The sequence below is a fragment of the Drosophila teissieri genome, chromosome X, assembly GCF_016746235.2.
Source record: "Drosophila teissieri strain GT53w chromosome X, Prin_Dtei_1.1, whole genome shotgun sequence".
NCBI lineage: Eukaryota > Metazoa > Arthropoda > Insecta > Diptera > Drosophilidae > Drosophila > Drosophila teissieri.
Genome location: NC_053034.1, coordinates 20707508 through 20723360, shown reverse-complemented (window position 1 = coordinate 20723360; position 15853 = coordinate 20707508). Strand labels below are relative to the sequence as shown.

The 15853-nt window shown below is 40.9% G+C and overlaps 1 protein-coding gene and 2 non-coding genes across 8 annotated transcripts; 2 read left to right on the top strand and 1 right to left on the bottom strand.

Annotated features, from left to right (window-relative positions):
- Positions 1-637: 637 nt before the first annotated feature.
- LOC122625182 (phospholipid-transporting ATPase ABCA3) lies at positions 638-15840 on the top strand. 6 transcript variants are annotated; one of them, XM_043805147.1, is made up of 14 exons: positions 638-688; positions 1541-1754; positions 7624-7908; positions 8546-8611; positions 9230-9818; positions 9890-11314; positions 11377-11713; positions 11779-12146; positions 12214-13066; positions 13194-13344; positions 13401-13577; positions 13786-14559; positions 14627-14815; positions 15225-15840. In XM_043805147.1, exons 3-14 carry the CDS (start codon positions 7697-7699, stop codon positions 15277-15279), a joined length of 5196 nt encoding a protein of 1731 aa, XP_043661082.1. In that variant the 5' UTR covers positions 638-688; positions 1541-1754; positions 7624-7696; the 3' UTR covers positions 15280-15840. The 6 variants fall into 6 exon arrangements, with proteins under 6 accessions (XP_043661082.1, XP_043661088.1, XP_043661087.1 ...); XM_043805149.1 differs by lacking the exon at positions 638-688 and adding an exon at positions 762-1006; XM_043805153.1 differs by lacking the exon at positions 8546-8611.
- Trnay-gua lies at positions 2500-2607 on the bottom strand. Its single transcript has 2 exons — positions 2571-2607; positions 2500-2535 (listed from the first exon to the last, which is right to left on the bottom strand). It is a non-coding gene; the product is annotated as a tRNA-Tyr (tRNA).
- On the top strand, positions 2787-2881 carry Trnay-gua. The gene is made up of 2 exons: positions 2787-2823; positions 2846-2881. It is a non-coding gene; the product is annotated as a tRNA-Tyr (tRNA).
- Positions 15841-15853: the final 13 nt, after the last annotated feature.

The window sequence follows — 15853 nt, the reverse complement described above, 5'->3', positions numbered from 1 at the left end:
TGTGCTCAATAAAAATTATCGTACCATTGACACATTTTCGCCTAGGAATTGATAATTGATGAATGTGGGTAGTTTAGCGACAGGAGTGAATTTTTATTATTATAAGTTGCCAATGCGGTGAGTTTTTAGCAAGTATTCAATTTAAAAATAATAATTGATCGGATTAGCTTTGATTAAGTAGCGGATTAAGGAGTTTTAAAACTAATCTGAAATAGATTTTAAAATGCATCACTTAGCGCGCTCAAGCGTTATCGATAGACGAATAATCGATGCTCATATTTTTGGTGTTAGAATTTTTCTTGCTCTCCCTTTCAATGCCAGCTGACGTAACAGTTGTTATTCGTGCTCTTTGTTAACGCTAGTGCTGCCCACAATTTGGCTTTAAAAAAGCTGTTTTTAACGGACTATAAAAACTTGTACAATAAATGATAATTTGAATTTAATTTCGTGGTGCTTGTCTTAAATGTAGTGCCCATGGAAACTAATAACCATGAATATTGTAAGATTTTGTTAGCCCATTAACGAAATGATTATAAAAAATGTCATCAAAAAATTCCACAGCTGAATAGACAATAGCTGAAATCTGACTGCTCAGCAATGCTCCGTGCTCTGCTCTCTCGCACTCATTGATGTTATTGCCGCCTAACAGTTCGTTTCATTTTGTTTGGCATCTCCGGCGGCGTTAGAAGTACTACTATTATTTTGTCATTATTTTCTAGTGTGTTTCTGTGTGTGTGTCGGCAACAGCTGTTCTGCCCCAAAAACAAAAATTACCGAAATTATTGATATAAAACAAAGCAAATTGAAGTGCGTACGGTGTTGCACGAATTGATTAAACTATGAACTTCTGGGCAACTCAATGACGCAGCAAGAGATAAAAACTAATAACAGCGCTATATTCGATCAACGCACATATATATTGTTTATGTATCGCGGTGTTTGTGAGGAATAATCATTAGGTGACCGCACAGTGGGCGAAATCAGAGTTATTGCAGGAGATTCGCCGGTTCGTAGTTGTTGCTGTTGTCGTCGTCCGTGAAAAGTTGTTTTCCAAATATGTTGGCCAAAACGCACGCACACACTTGCACGGCTCTATGAGAGGCGCCAAAGTTGTCTGTATAACGGTGCATACACACATTTTTCCCGGGCGTAAAGTGTTGCATGCGCATCCTCAAGTGATGCAGTCACATCTACAGTTAGAGCGCACCGCCGTTGAACTTTGACCGTTAATTCCCAGGGCTGCTAAATGCGATCGCAGGGGTTTGAATTTCATAACACCCTTAACGGGGAAACCCATGCATATGAAAACTAGATTCCTTGAGGTTTTATGCATATCCTTTCATAACTGTTAATAATATATATATTCATACATTTTTAATACAAAACCCAAATGGTTATTAATCGTTTTTAGCTATATGTGCAAATAATAATGCTTAATTCTCTTTTACATTGGATATTAATCAAAGTGGTTCAAGAGTGTGAGCTAAAGCTGTGCAGCCCTGTTATCGTAATAAATCCGTATACTATATTTCAATTTCAGTGACAGTGCATATTCGAGTGCAAAAAGGGCAGCGCGTTAGCATAAATAATTAATTGCAATTGCAGCAATTTGATTGGCAATCGATTATGCAGTAATGCTCAATGTCGATCTAATTTTTATCACTAAGTGGGCCCTCACTTAATCGCAATAACAACAAACAGTGCAAAACAAACATCGTTGCAATTTCAATTATTGCCTTCAAAACGTGCAAGGGGTAAGTGCAAGAATAATTGAACATTATCTAATTTTCTATGGCTGGTTCCATTTTATAAAAATGTGACTCACGATCATTGGGGGATGAATGAAAAGTCAACATGTCTGACTGCGAAACTGCATGACCGTATACTCTTCATTTAAAGTCAAATACAAGATTATTCCTTATTCTTATCTTAGTTAGGAGATCATGATCTTACAATGAGATTGCTAGTATGACTAATTGGCCAACTTTACATATGTTTGTTGTACGATAAGTGAGCTTTATCAGTTTCTAAACTTTATAGTATCGGTCAGCAGGCTAGTCTAACAGATTGCTTTCCAGGCCCTTGGGAAGTGAATGGGTACCGTGCTGTGGGCTTATGGGAGGCATGATAATGTCACTATTATCACCGCAATCCACTCTCCACGAGAAATGCCAAATGAGCCGATAGATTGGCCCAATCAGTTGGCGATAGTACAGTGCTCCTTCTTTTATGTGCGTCACATGGCCAAATGTCAGGCGCCATTAACTACACTCAATGATTCATCGTTTCATATTAGTCAGCAGGTGGGAAAGGTCCTCGTGATGAATGGAGCTCTTATTGCTTTCGGTACATTCTGCGAAACAATCCATATCAGCATTCCGCATCATATTGCTATTGGGGGCCCTCGAGTCCCAATACTTGTTATATGGTTCAAGATCGCCCTGGGCGAACTATAACACGTGGGAATGTCGGAATGTGGTGGGGGGGCAAAAAAAACAATCCTTCGAGCCGGATTTGAACCAGCGACCTATGGATCTCTGCTTTGTATTCTGAATGCAATTTGCAACCGTCTACAGTCCACCGCTCTACCAACTGAGCTATCGAAGGTTGTGTCAAAATCTCTGTCTCCGCCGACATTGCTTAATTTAAAATTTCTATATAATATATGCCAGCTACATATGTACATATGTATATGCATCTCATAGCTTACCTTTCACTTTTACTAGTTCGTCTGGCTTCGCTTTTCGTAGCTCTTGTTTAGCTGCTCGGCCGCAGCGCCCATCGCCCCTTCGATAGCTCAGTTGGTAGAGCGGTGGACTGTAGATGGTAAATCGCAACGGCAGGGATCCATAGGTCGCTGGTTCAAATCCGGCTCGAAGGATTTTTTTCCACATTCATTTTATTTTTTGAACTAAAGGTAAATAGAAACTAGAAGTAATATTAAAGAAATCGTAGTTTCGTTGCTTTTGATCATAAAATATTCGAATATTTTATTATATACGTCTTGCTAATTTGTATCGATATGCCAAAAGTATATTAAAAGTTCTCCGTCGCCCTTTCACTGAGCTGAGTAACGAGTATCTAATAGTCGAGGAATTCGATATAACACGTGAATGCAACCTCTCACAGCTAGATTTGTATCATATTTTTATCCATTCCCAGGTCGTGAAAAACTTAAGTTCTGCTGTACCTGGCCATTACGTACAGTTTAATCCAAACATTTATTGCCCAAAACGTGCATGAACTCTCGAGCCAACAATAAATATTAAGCAGCGATATAATTCGTCGATGTCATAGTTACCGTTCAAATTGATTTGCGATAAGACCTACATACTATGTGAAGAGCAGGTGCCCGTGCAAATTTCTACGTATATAATCAAAGATTTTAGCAGCACGGTTTTTCTGTCTAATCGCAATAGTCCAGAGATAACTTCTTCACTATCTTCACATGACCACTCAAAATTCGCATAATCCACACAGGCAATTAACCGAAACTAACTTGAGTCATTCAACGACACTAGTGGCTTGTGTAAATCACAAAAAACGATCATATTCGATAAGTGGCTCTAAGATAATGAGGACGGCCACGCGTCGCGTATGATTCAACCAAGGTGCTGCATTTGTTTAACTAGAACTATAAGTTCTAAGGGTTTTGGGATTAGTCATAACTGTTCACAGTTTTTATCGAGTAATTCAATTACATTTTTAATTAGCCTATATTAAATGTGGTGTCATCGATTAGCGGTTAATCCATTATCAGATTCAGATATCCCTATATTGGGACTTTATGTCCCCAAACAACAAAATCGAACGCGGACATATGTCTGCTTGTACCGAAAGGGAGTTTTGGGCTTATCATTTTTCAGCCCGGCCAAAACAATAAATGCTATTGGTTTTATTGGCCTCTATGGAACACGGCTAGATTGCGTTCAATTGATAAAAAAAGGAAGATTGGCTCGCTTTGCGATTCAGTTCGAAATAGTCCGCTCGCCGATACGGTCGTGTGTCCGCTGGAGTCCGCGCGTTCCCGGTTTACCAATTTACCAATTTGACGAGTTCCTGAGTTCTCGAGTTCCGGAGTTCTCGAGCTTAAATTCCCGACCCATTCAGGCCGATTGTTTTTTTTATTTGTTCTTGTGCCGCGGCTGTGTGACACTCTTTGTTTGGCTAAGCTTCGGGTAAGTGCCGGTGCTTGGCAGGTGCAAATGCCACACCCATCGCCAACTGCCCAATCCGCCCTCGGATTATCATATCGCTAGTACACCTGTCGCTGGCGCTTGCTGGATTTATGCCGCTATATCTCTGTTTATTCCTGTTCCACACGGGTTTGTGCGTTAGTGCCTCTTCTGCCGGATAAGCGGGTGGTTCGCAAAAGCCATTAGTAGCCGAAGTATCTTGGTGCTTTCAAACCACCAAACGCCAATCGATTGTGCAGTAAGGCAAGCATTCAGCTAAATAATTCGAAATCAATACATATTGCCATCTTAACAAAAGTATTAGGGTAGTCAAATTGCACTGTAAAGCCCTTAGCGCTTGTAAACTTCAAAAGTAAAACCTACAGCTTTCCACAGTGTAAGTTGAAACTGTTATTGATTGACAGTCATGACTTAATTTCAATAAAAACGATGAGTGTTTGTTAGCTTTGGCGAGCCAAATGTACCAAGCAGTGAACAAAGTAGTAAAAACACAACGAATAATAAAATCGTACTACCTTTTTTTAGAAAAATATTAAATGTTTTTAATCTTCTGAATTGATAGTTTTGACACCTTACACTAGTAATTAAAAAAAAAATCTTTTTCTACTTAATTTCAACAAAAATAAAAAGTATACTAATTACTCAGATGCAACAGTACGTATACGTGATAAACATTCAATACAATTCGTAGACGACCAACTGCTTTCTTAAAATGAGATATGAGCGAAATAAAAGAATATAATTTAGCCGATCGCTTTTGTAGTCCCCGCTATCTTAACTAAAATATATCTGTACGACTATAAAGATACTACTGTGAATACTCTATCAACGATGCCTTTCATATATTTGAAAACCCTTGCAGAGTATAAATTGATTTCATGTAGAAGTTTGCAACCATATAAAGTGTATATATATATATGAATATATGACCAGTATCAGCAACAGAGTCGATATAGCTAGGTCCGTCTGTCCTTTTGACCGTTTCTATGCCATATAATCTCTCTATCTGCGTGAAACGTTCCCAAAATATTTGTTTATGGCAGCTAGTATATAACTCGGAACTGTCTGGATCGGACCACCATATCATATAGTTATATAGCTATAGGAATAATCGAAAATAAGTGGAACACCTTCGGTGTTTTTGATCATAAAGAGGTATACAGCAGGTTTTTAACAATATATAATTTCCGTTTTAATTTGGTCCAAATCGGACGACTAGACCACCAAGCAGTCAAAGTTTCCCTATTTTTGAACTTAAAGTGTCCTTGTTTGCTATACATCAGTTTTTGGTTAAATATATAATTGCTGTAAGGGTACGTAACCTTCGACTTGACGAAGCTGTCATTCTTACTTATATTGTTTATTGTCGTGTTATCATATAGGAATTCCCATGTGAGCCGGTATGTTTTTGACTCATTTTTGGTGACATTTTCTTTTCTTCAAAAAAATAATTAAATAATTTATTTCTAACTCAAATAGCCCACATATGTGAACCAAAAATTTGAATCTAAACGGTGATCTATCTTTTTACAGTATTAATGAACTAAAAACATTTTCCACGATGCTATTCAGAGACATATCGTGAATCATTCATATTTCCGACAATAATAGAGGAACTTCCTCGGAAGCCTACGACTTATCGTATTGTGTGTACTTTCAACTTTGATTTTATGCGAATCATCCTTAGATCAGCAAGTTTTTTCCATTGACGCCCAGACACTTCATGTTTATCACAACCAGTTGCCAGACATAGAATCCATTTTAATTTTAGTTCCAGTTGGTAGCTGCCAGCTGCCAACGAATCCGATTGTAACAGAGTAAATGTTTATAGCGGAGTTATACATATGTACACTGGGAATTTAAACAAAGCAAACTTTTGGGAATAACGATCTTTAATTTTAGACACATAAGGTATCAGGCCATAGAAAGATTAAAATGCCAGATATTTTGAGTGCATTTGATAATGCAAACTGAAATAGAGCAATAAATGTGCTAAATGTGTATTTCAGGTTCAATAAAGTGTGTATATTTATGGTTGGTAACTAAAGGGAACGAAGGTTGTTGGAGTAAAACAAGAGAGAATGTGATAGTCGAGTGCCATGCCTATTAGATACCCATTGCTTAGCTAATGGAAAAAAGACAGCTCCTAACTAAATTAATTAATAATTTGACTATTAAGAATTTATAAGTTAAAAAAAATATACTTTAAACATGGTCGTTAAAGGCGTTTGTGGGCGTAAAAAAGTCTAGAATCTGCATGTTTATTCTCAACTTTATAGCTTGTACAGTTCACGAGATCCCAACGATCATACGGACGGACAGACGGACGGACTTGGCAAGGTCGACTAGGCTAGAGATCCTGAGCAAGAATATAAATACTTTATAAGATCCTTCTACCAGTTACATACCTTCCAACGATTCTAGTATACTTTTTTGATGTACGAGTAACGGGTATAAACTAATTACCCGTATATATCGTTTACCCAGTATACGTAGTTTTCGGTACATGTTATGAGTACACTTAAATTATAATAGGTCCATAAAAACACTACTAACTATGGAATTTCTAGGAATGTCAATGTTCTCGTAGGGCAAACCTCGAAATATCAATGGTGTTGGAAGGGTTATGATTTATTTATTTCGGTATATGTGTTTTTTAAGCTTTGGACACAGCCATTTCAATCTAACATGAGCGGCGAAGATTAGATAGCTATACCAAACATAGGACGCATAGATCGAAAGAGCACTTGACAATGAACAATATATTGTTGTTTACTAGTATAATGATTCCCACTCTAGAACGGGGTTAGTTTAAGTGGCGTTTAGTTCCGTAAACATATAAATATAATTACCGTAGTATGTTTAGATAATAAGTATTTGATTTAAAGGCTTTATAAAAGAAATAAGTCTCACAATACAATAAATATCAAAGTCAATAAAAAAATCAAAGACACAAACGCACACATACGTTACATACATATGTACATATACTTCTTATATACTATATTATATACTATGTGTACACATATACTACTTATATGTATATACATACTTTGCGTAAGAATTTTACTTTTCCATCTAAGATATTACCTTGCAATCATCCTTTGATATTGGTTTCACTTTTACTTTACTGTTATTCAAGAAAAGGTTTAAATAAACACACAAGTGTTATAAATAATTAACAGTAAATCAATAAATAAACCAATTGTGTATGTTTGAAAATTGAAAATATAGTATAATTATATTAAAACCATTCACATTTTCCCGAAAGATCAATACCAAAATGAATTTCTTAGGTATTTCTCTGTTGTTTTGGTTGATATTGATAAACAATTACAACAACTTAAACGTTTCTTCTACCAAATAAAATGTATGATATTTAAAAAAACGTCAAGGATTGAATAAAATTGTATTTTTTTTCTTACAGATCCATGATTTAACCAATTTTAATGTCAAGGTAATCTTTGAAAAACTAAAAGCCAATCGAACAAATCTGCAAAATGGCAAAAGTCACGAACTGGGATAAGTTTGTGCTGCTTTTGTGGAAGAACTGGACCCTGCAATGGAACCACAAGTGGCAGATGGTTATCGAGCTGGTGCTGCCGGCCATATTCTCCCTGCTCCTCGTTTTGGTCCGCACCTTGGTGGATACGGAGCAAAAAGGAGTCAAGTATTATGATCCTCAGAATTTAACAGATCTCAGTTTGCTGCAGTGAGTTTTTACCATGATATATAGATATCTGTGCTTATTGTCCTGGCATTCCACTTGTTTTATTTCATTGTATACATTTTCAGAAATTTATTTCTCGCATAAATTAAATTGGCTTATACTTCCTAAGCGCTTTTAAAGTAAATGAAATTCTCTTTTTGTTTTCGTTAAATAGTTGCTGTATTTGCTACATTCTTAATTTACAGAATTTTTAAATGGATTTGATTGAGTTGCACAAATGCTAATTCATGCTTTTATGTCAGCTCTACCAAAGACATTATAATAATTATTCGAATGTCTTTGATTCTACTATAAGTCTTACATTTACTATAGCTTTACAGTTTGCGATTGGCCAAGTTACATGTTTAAACTGTCTGAGTATTTGTATTATTATTATTAAAATATATTATTATTTTTATATAGTTTTGGTTGCTGTTCAGACTCTGCTTTGCGCATACGATTTTATTATAACGTCTACAAAATAGATCTTATTAGCAATAGTTTTCTTTTTTATCTTTATTGGCTTTTTTGCGAATTTATACTTTTGCTTACGATTGTTCAGGGCAATCACCCCTTTAGACTTTCCTACATCCAATATATGTAAATGTTTTTTGTCTTGTTCTGGCCACAAAACCTGAAGACATTCGTTGCATAGATCGTCCTACCTTGGCAAGCTCATAGCGCTGATTGCACCCAATCGACGGAGGTAAACAAATCAAAAAAAAAAAAAAACAGAACACAAATCTATCAACAAATTTAACCAACTTAACCGGCCACCCTAACAAAAGCTAATAACAAAATGCAACATCTATGAATGCTTCACCTGCACGTCTTAAACAAAAATAACCTAATTCACAAAACATATTTACAAGTGTAACAAGAAAGTATTAATGTCAAGGGAGTCGAGTCTTTAGTATAATGGTGTATTGAATAAAAATCATGTTTTTACTAGTTATGTAATATTTTAAAAGTTGTTAACACTACAACAAAAAGGAGTATAAGTTAACGGTGTAGTAATCTGCCGAATACAATATTTGGAACATAAAACTTCTTATAATTTCGAAACAAGCGACAAACTTTTGACCTTAGTGAGACTTAAAAACTATCTAAAGTAATCTTTTAAGCACCGCTTGCAGATATGTTTTATGTATCAAGCGACACTGTCGAAACGATTAGGAATCGATGTAATTATTATAATATAGAGAAATCCTGGATTAATAATCCTGCACTTCCATCTTAACAGTAATTCATTTAAATACTAACCATATATGTTTTTAAACGTAATCAAGACTTGTATTAATGTAGTTCGATTTGCAATGTTTAGGGCGAATGGTGGCTTTTCAAAGTTTGAGTTCACGCTGTGCTACTCGCCCGTAAATCCCGTGCTGAAGAAACTGGTAGAAGAGGCGTGGCAGAGCCTGGGTAAGACCAAAATCTGCGAATCGGAGAATGCCGCCCAACTGGAGTTGGATACGGTCAGCAAGAACGCCTTCGCCGGCGTCCAGTTCGACGATGCGTGGGCGAGTCTAACGGAGAATGACCCCCTGCCCGATGACTTTCACTTCGCACTGAGATTCCCAGCGGAGCTGCGAACGGCGACGATGGCCATTGCGAATACCTGGCTAACGATGCGACTGTTTCCCACAATCGACCTGACTGGACCGCGAAACGAAGGAGACCAAGACGGTGGCATTCCGCCGGGCTATTTGCGAGAGGGTTTCCTGCCCCTGCAGCACAGCCTTTCAATGGCTTATTTAAGGCAAAAGTCGGGGGAACAGGATTTGCCGAATGTGGTGATGCAGCGCTATCCGTATCCCGCCTACATCTATGATCCTCTCCTGGAGGGCATGTCCTCGATAATGTCGCTGATCATACTGCTGAGCTTTATTTACCCGTGCACGTACATCACCAAGGTAAGTGACAATGCCGGGATTGTGGTTATTGAAAATACCTTCTCCACTCACGGCATTACATTCACTTGCAGTACATCACCGCCGAGAAGGAGAAACAGCTCAAGGAGGTGATGAAGATCATGGGGCTGAGCAACTGGCTCCATTGGACCGCTTGGTTTGTCAAGTCCTTCATCATGTTGACCATATCGGCCGTTCTGATTGCCATTCTGGTCAAAATCAATTGGACTGAGGGTGTAGCCGTACTGACCCATGCTAATTTTACGGCGCTGCTTTTCTTCCTGATTATATACATCATATCGAGCATCTGCTTCTGCTTCATGATGGCCACATTCTTCTCAAGAGCGAGCACGGCGGCCGCCGTTACGGGCCTAATTTGGTTCATCGCCTACATTCCGTATTCTTTTACCATAAATAGCTACGACGACCTGAGTCTTTCCGCCAAGCTGGGCTGGAGCTTGATCTCAAACACGGCCATGGGCTTTGGCATCAAACTGATCCTGGGCTTCGAAGGAACGGGCGAGGGTCTGCAGTGGAGCAACTTCTTCACGCCGGTTTCCGTGGACGACACGTTGACTTTGGGAGCCGTGATGCTCATGATGCTGTTATCGAGCGTAATTTACATGATTATCTGCTTGTACATTGAGCAAGTGATGCCGGGTAGTTTTGGAGTGCCTCGTGCCTGGAACTTCCCGTTCACCCGGGAGTTTTGGTGCGGCGAACGGGAGTACACGGGCGTGGAGGACATACCCAATGGGCATGTGGAGCAGCGCGATCCCAAGGCCTTCGAAACGGAACCCGAGGGCAAGCATATCGGCCTGCAGGTGCGAAACCTCAAAAAGCGCTTTGGTGATAAAACGGTCGTAAAAGGCATTTCGATGAATATGTTCGAGGATGAGATAACGGTTCTGCTTGGTCACAATGGAGCCGGCAAAACTACGACCATATCGATGCTGACGGGCATGTTTCCGCCAACGAGCGGGACAGCCATTATAAACGGCAGTGACATCCGCACCAATATCGAAGGAGCCCGCATGTCCCTGGGCATCTGTCCACAGCACAACGTCCTTTTCGATGAGATGAGTGTGTCGAATCACATTCGCTTTTTCAGTCGGATGAAGGGACTGCGCGGTAAGGCCGTGGAGCAGGAGGTGGCAAAGTATCTGAAGATGATCGAGCTGGAGGACAAGGCGAATGTGGCCTCATCTAAACTTTCTGGCGGCATGAAACGCAAACTGTCCGTTTGCTGCGCCCTCTGCGGTGACACAAAGGTGGTGCTGTGCGACGAACCGAGCTCAGGAATGGATCCTTCGGCCAGGCGGCAGTTGTGGGACTTGCTGCAGCAGGAGAAGGTGGGGCGCACCCTGCTGCTAACTACTCATTTTATGGACGAGGCTGATGTGCTGGGCGATCGGATTGCCATCATGTGCGACGGTGAGCTAAAGTGCCAGGGAACCTCATTTTTCCTGAAGAAGCAATATGGATCGGGCTACCGATTGGTAAGTGGAAATCGCAATTTGCCTAAGGTACATGTACTTATTAAACTTGACAATCCTTTAAGATCTGTGTGAAACGAGATGACTGCGAGACGAATGAGGTGACAGCTCTTCTGAACAAGTACATTCCGGGCTTGAAGCCGGAGTGCGATATTGGCGCGGAACTGTCCTATCAACTGCCGGATAGTGCGTCTACCAAATTTGAAGAGATGTTTGGACAACTGGAGGAACAATCAGACGAACTTCATCTAAACGGCTACGGCGTGGGCATCACATCGATGGAGGAGGTGTTCATGAAGGTTGGCGCAGAAAAAGACAACACCGGCAACATAAAGGACCAACATGAGATTATGAACGGGGGCAGCGGATTCCGTGGCGAGGATGACAACGAATCTGTTCAGTGTAAGCAGTGTTTGAACTCGATCTAGGATCTTGGACTCTTGATAAGCTCAATTAACTGTTTGCAGCGGACGGCATCTTCTCGGAGAATCGACGACTGCTCCAGGGATTGCAGCTGCTTTCGAACCAATGGAAGGCCATGCTGCTCAAAAAGTTGCTCTACACGTGGCGCAACAAGCTGCTACTGCTCATCCAAAACATTATGCCCGTCTTTTTCGTGGTTGTCACCATATTGATCATTAGGACACAAGGAACTTTTCAGGAACTAAAGCCCATTACCATTTCGTTGACTCAATATCCACTGGCTGTAACTGTTTTAGATCGGTCAAATGCAAACGGAACGAGCAGCTCTGAAATAGCTGATAAATACGAGAATTTGGCTCGATCCTATGGAAGTGATTATGGTCTGGAACTAACGGGCAACCAGGGCTTTGAGGTAGGTTATCTTTAACTCTTGTCTTTGCTTTGTCTTTGTTCCTTACGCATTAATATCTTAATTTTAGGATTACATCCTAGAACTTGGGAAAACGATCCAGGTGCGCATCAACTCGCGCTATTTGGTGGCCGCCACAATTACCGAGTCCAACATCACTGCCTGGCTGAACAACCAAGCTTTGCACACTGCTCCCTTGACGGTGAACATGGTCCACAATGCCATTGCCGAAAAGCTCATTGGTTCATCGGTGAAGATCCAGGTGACAAATGCGCCATTGCCTTACACGACCAGCACGTTGCTTTCTCAGCTCAGCACGGGCAATAATCTGGGCACCCAACTGGCCTCCAATCTGTGCTTCTGCATGTGCTTCGTTAGCTCCATATATATTCTGTTTCTGATCAAGGAGCGAGAGTCCAGAGCCAAGTTGCTGCAGTTTGTGGGCGGCGTGAAAGTTTGGACCTTCTGGTTGTCGCAATTCATCTGCGATTTCGCATCCTACATTGTGACGGCTCTGATTGTGGTGATTACGATTGTCTGCTTCCAAGAGTCCGGGCTATCTAGTTTCGGCGAACTGGGAAGATACTATTTGCTGTTACTGCTCTTTGGATTCGCCGTGTTGCCCTTTATCTACATCATGTCGTTGTTCTTTAGTGAGCCGGCCACAGGCTTTGCCAGGGTATCCATTGTTAATATCTTTTGCGGCATGGCCCTTTTCATTGTGGTCGTGGTGATGTCCTCGGAATTATTCGATACGAAGGATACTGCGGACATATTGGGTTGGATCTTCCGAATCTTTCCACACTTTTCGCTTGCCATGAGTTTGAATAAGGTCTACACGAACACAGCCACAAGGAATGCCTGCGCCAAGGCGGGAGCTCTTCCACCCATTCTGCTCTGCGAGTTGGTGCCACAATGCTGCAGTGAGTATTTGACGAACCATTCTTAAGAAAACCTTTCTTGGATATACTGAGACTTGCTTACATAATCCTACCTCGTCAAAGTACGCAAATTATCATCTTAATTATTACTTTAACCCTACAATTCCAGACATTAAGCCTTACTTCGCTTGGGAAGAGCCTGGAGTTCTGCCCGAGACTGTGTACATGACCGTTACCGGCGTCGTCTTCTTCCTCATCATTATTGTGCTTGAGTTTAGATTGATCAACGAATTGATGTTCAAAATCCGGCAACTGCTATCGTAAGTCATTGCCACTCCGGAATTGTGGCCCGTCTAACGATGCGTATCTTGTTCAGTAAACCTCCACCGCCACCAGCAGAAGGTCAATTGGACGACGATGTTGCCCACGAACGGGAGCGAATTCTGCAGATGTCCTCTAATGAGCTGGCCGCCAAGAATTTGGTGCTGGACCGGGTCACCAAGTATTACGGCCAGTTTCTGGCCGTTAATCAGGTGTCGCTCTGCGTACAGGAGTAAGTTAAATATGCTACTTCTTATGAAGTGTTACTTATTTGTAACAATAATAATATATATAATTACATTTGGAGGCACAGAAAGCAACAAATGAAACTGTATTAAAATGCATTCTATATTATTATACGTATTCATTTTTTAAACTTTTAAAATGTTGTTAGGATTGCTTCTAATCACAGATCCTTTCTTCGCTCTTCCCTTCCACAGAGTCGAATGTTTTGGGCTGTTGGGCGTGAACGGAGCCGGCAAAACGACCACATTTAAGATGATGACCGGCGACGAGCGTATTAGCTCGGGAGCCGCTTACGTCCAAGGTCTGAGCCTGGAGTCGAACATGAACAGCATTTACAAGATGATCGGTTACTGTCCGCAGTTCGACGCACTTTTGGACGATCTGACGGGTCGCGAGGTGCTCCGCATTTTCTGCATGTTACGTGGTGTCCAGGAGTCTCGCATCCGGCAGCTGTCCGAGGATCTAGCCAAGTCATTTGGCTTTATGAAGCACATCGATAAACAAACTCACGCCTATAGTGGCGGAAATAAGCGCAAGTTGAGTACGGCCATTGCTGTGATTGGAAGTCCGTCCGTCATTTACCTAGATGAGCCCACAACCGGCATGGATCCGGCGGCCAGGCGCCAGTTATGGAACATGGTGTGCCGAATCCGTGATTCGGGTAAATCCATTGTGCTTACATCCCACAGCATGGAGGAGTGTGAGGCACTCTGCACGCGACTGGCCATTATGGTGAACGGGGAATTCAAATGCATTGGCTCCACGCAGCATCTGAAAAACAAATTCTCCAAAGGCCTTATCCTTAAGATCAAGGTGCGCCGCAATCTGGAGGCGTTGCGTCAAGCGAGATTAAGTGGCGGCTTTTCGCGGAATCCGGATGAGCAGACCGTGCCCGCCCAAATGGCCCAGCAGGACATAGACGCCGTCAAGGAGTTCGTGGAGCACGAATATCCGAATTCTATTCTGCAGTGAGTTAAATTGTTCATTAGGTGCTTTTCTTCATTGTTTTTATATGCTTTTTCTTTTCTTTTAAAGAGAGGAGTACCAGGGCATTTTAACGTTCTACATTCCACTGACTGGGGTGAAATGGTCGCGCATCTTCGGCTTGATGGAGAGCAATCGCGACCAGCTGAATGTGGAGGACTACTCAGTCAGCCAAACAACGCTGGAGGAGATCTTTCTGGAGTTCGCCAAATACCAGCGCGAGGATACGCGCGCCAATCAGTGAGCTAGCCCCCAAAAAGATCCGCCACCCAGTTGATAACACCACCTGGCTTTTTAACGGGCTTCTTGCTTCCTGGCTTCATCTCCTACCTGTCGCATCGCATCGCATTGCCAGCACCTAATCAAACCGAGCACCGCAGCACCGCCAGAACATCCTATTTCTCATGCACGACAGCACCCGGCGTAGTCCATCTGTCATTTTATGAATTGTGCTTAATGATTTTTTGTTTGTAGTTTTAGCCAACACCCTAACGTTAATGTAACAAGCTAACTCAGTTGCATGCGCATATTCCCTAAGGAGCTAACAATATCCTACTAACCAACGCCCGCCCTGAATGCCGAGCTGATGCTAACCGTGTTATGTCTGTTCTTTCTTTCTCCTTCTGAAATCTTTCCCTCCTATATCCAGCCGCCTCTCGGAATTGAGGAAGCTGTGCAAGTGCCTGCTAGCTAATGAGTTTTGAACCAACTACCTGAACGGGTCCGTTACGATCCGAACTTGACCTGATCTTACACTCACAGAAAATAATGTTGTATACCAAAACAACGCCAATGCCTGAACAGCTAACAAATAGTTTCTAAGTTCGACCTGACAATAGATAGCAGCGATTATGCCTTATTTCATTGTGATCATCTAGCGAAATTTACACTACACGACGAGAGATCTTTAATTTGTATGTATATACTCGTATATGTGTGTACATATATGCATATAAAAATGCTTGATTTGCACGATAAGTTCCCAAGATCTTTTAAGTTTTGATTTATCCTTTAATTTTCACCTTTTAAAAGTATTGGCCAGACTTGGCCCGAAACTATTCCCAGCGCCCAAAGGAAACTTGTTGCATATAGTAATATGTCTATTTATTTCGATGTACTTAGACCGGCTTACCAAAGCGTGTAAATAAGTCAATTTAAATGTGGCACAAACTCTACGATACATATGAGAATTTACAAACTATGTTAACTGTAAACTGTATAAATGTAATACTATACTATTGAATTAAATTTTATCTAAATGTAAACTATAGTTATTGT

What these genes read in the sequence shown, in the direction of transcription:
- LOC122625182 (XM_043805147.1), top strand. Translation starts at nt 7,697, where the DNA reads ATGGCAAAAGTCACGAACTGGGATAAGTTTGTGCTGCTTTTGTGGAAG. An exon ending in ATGGATCGGGCTACCGATTG is followed by an intron (nt 11,315 to 11,376) that starts GTAAGTGGAAAT and finishes CAATCCTTTAAG; the next exon opens with ATCTGTGTGAAACGAGATGA. An exon ending in AAAATCCGGCAACTGCTATC is followed by an intron (nt 13,345 to 13,400) that starts GTAAGTCATTGC and finishes TATCTTGTTCAG; the next exon opens with TAAACCTCCACCGCCACCAG.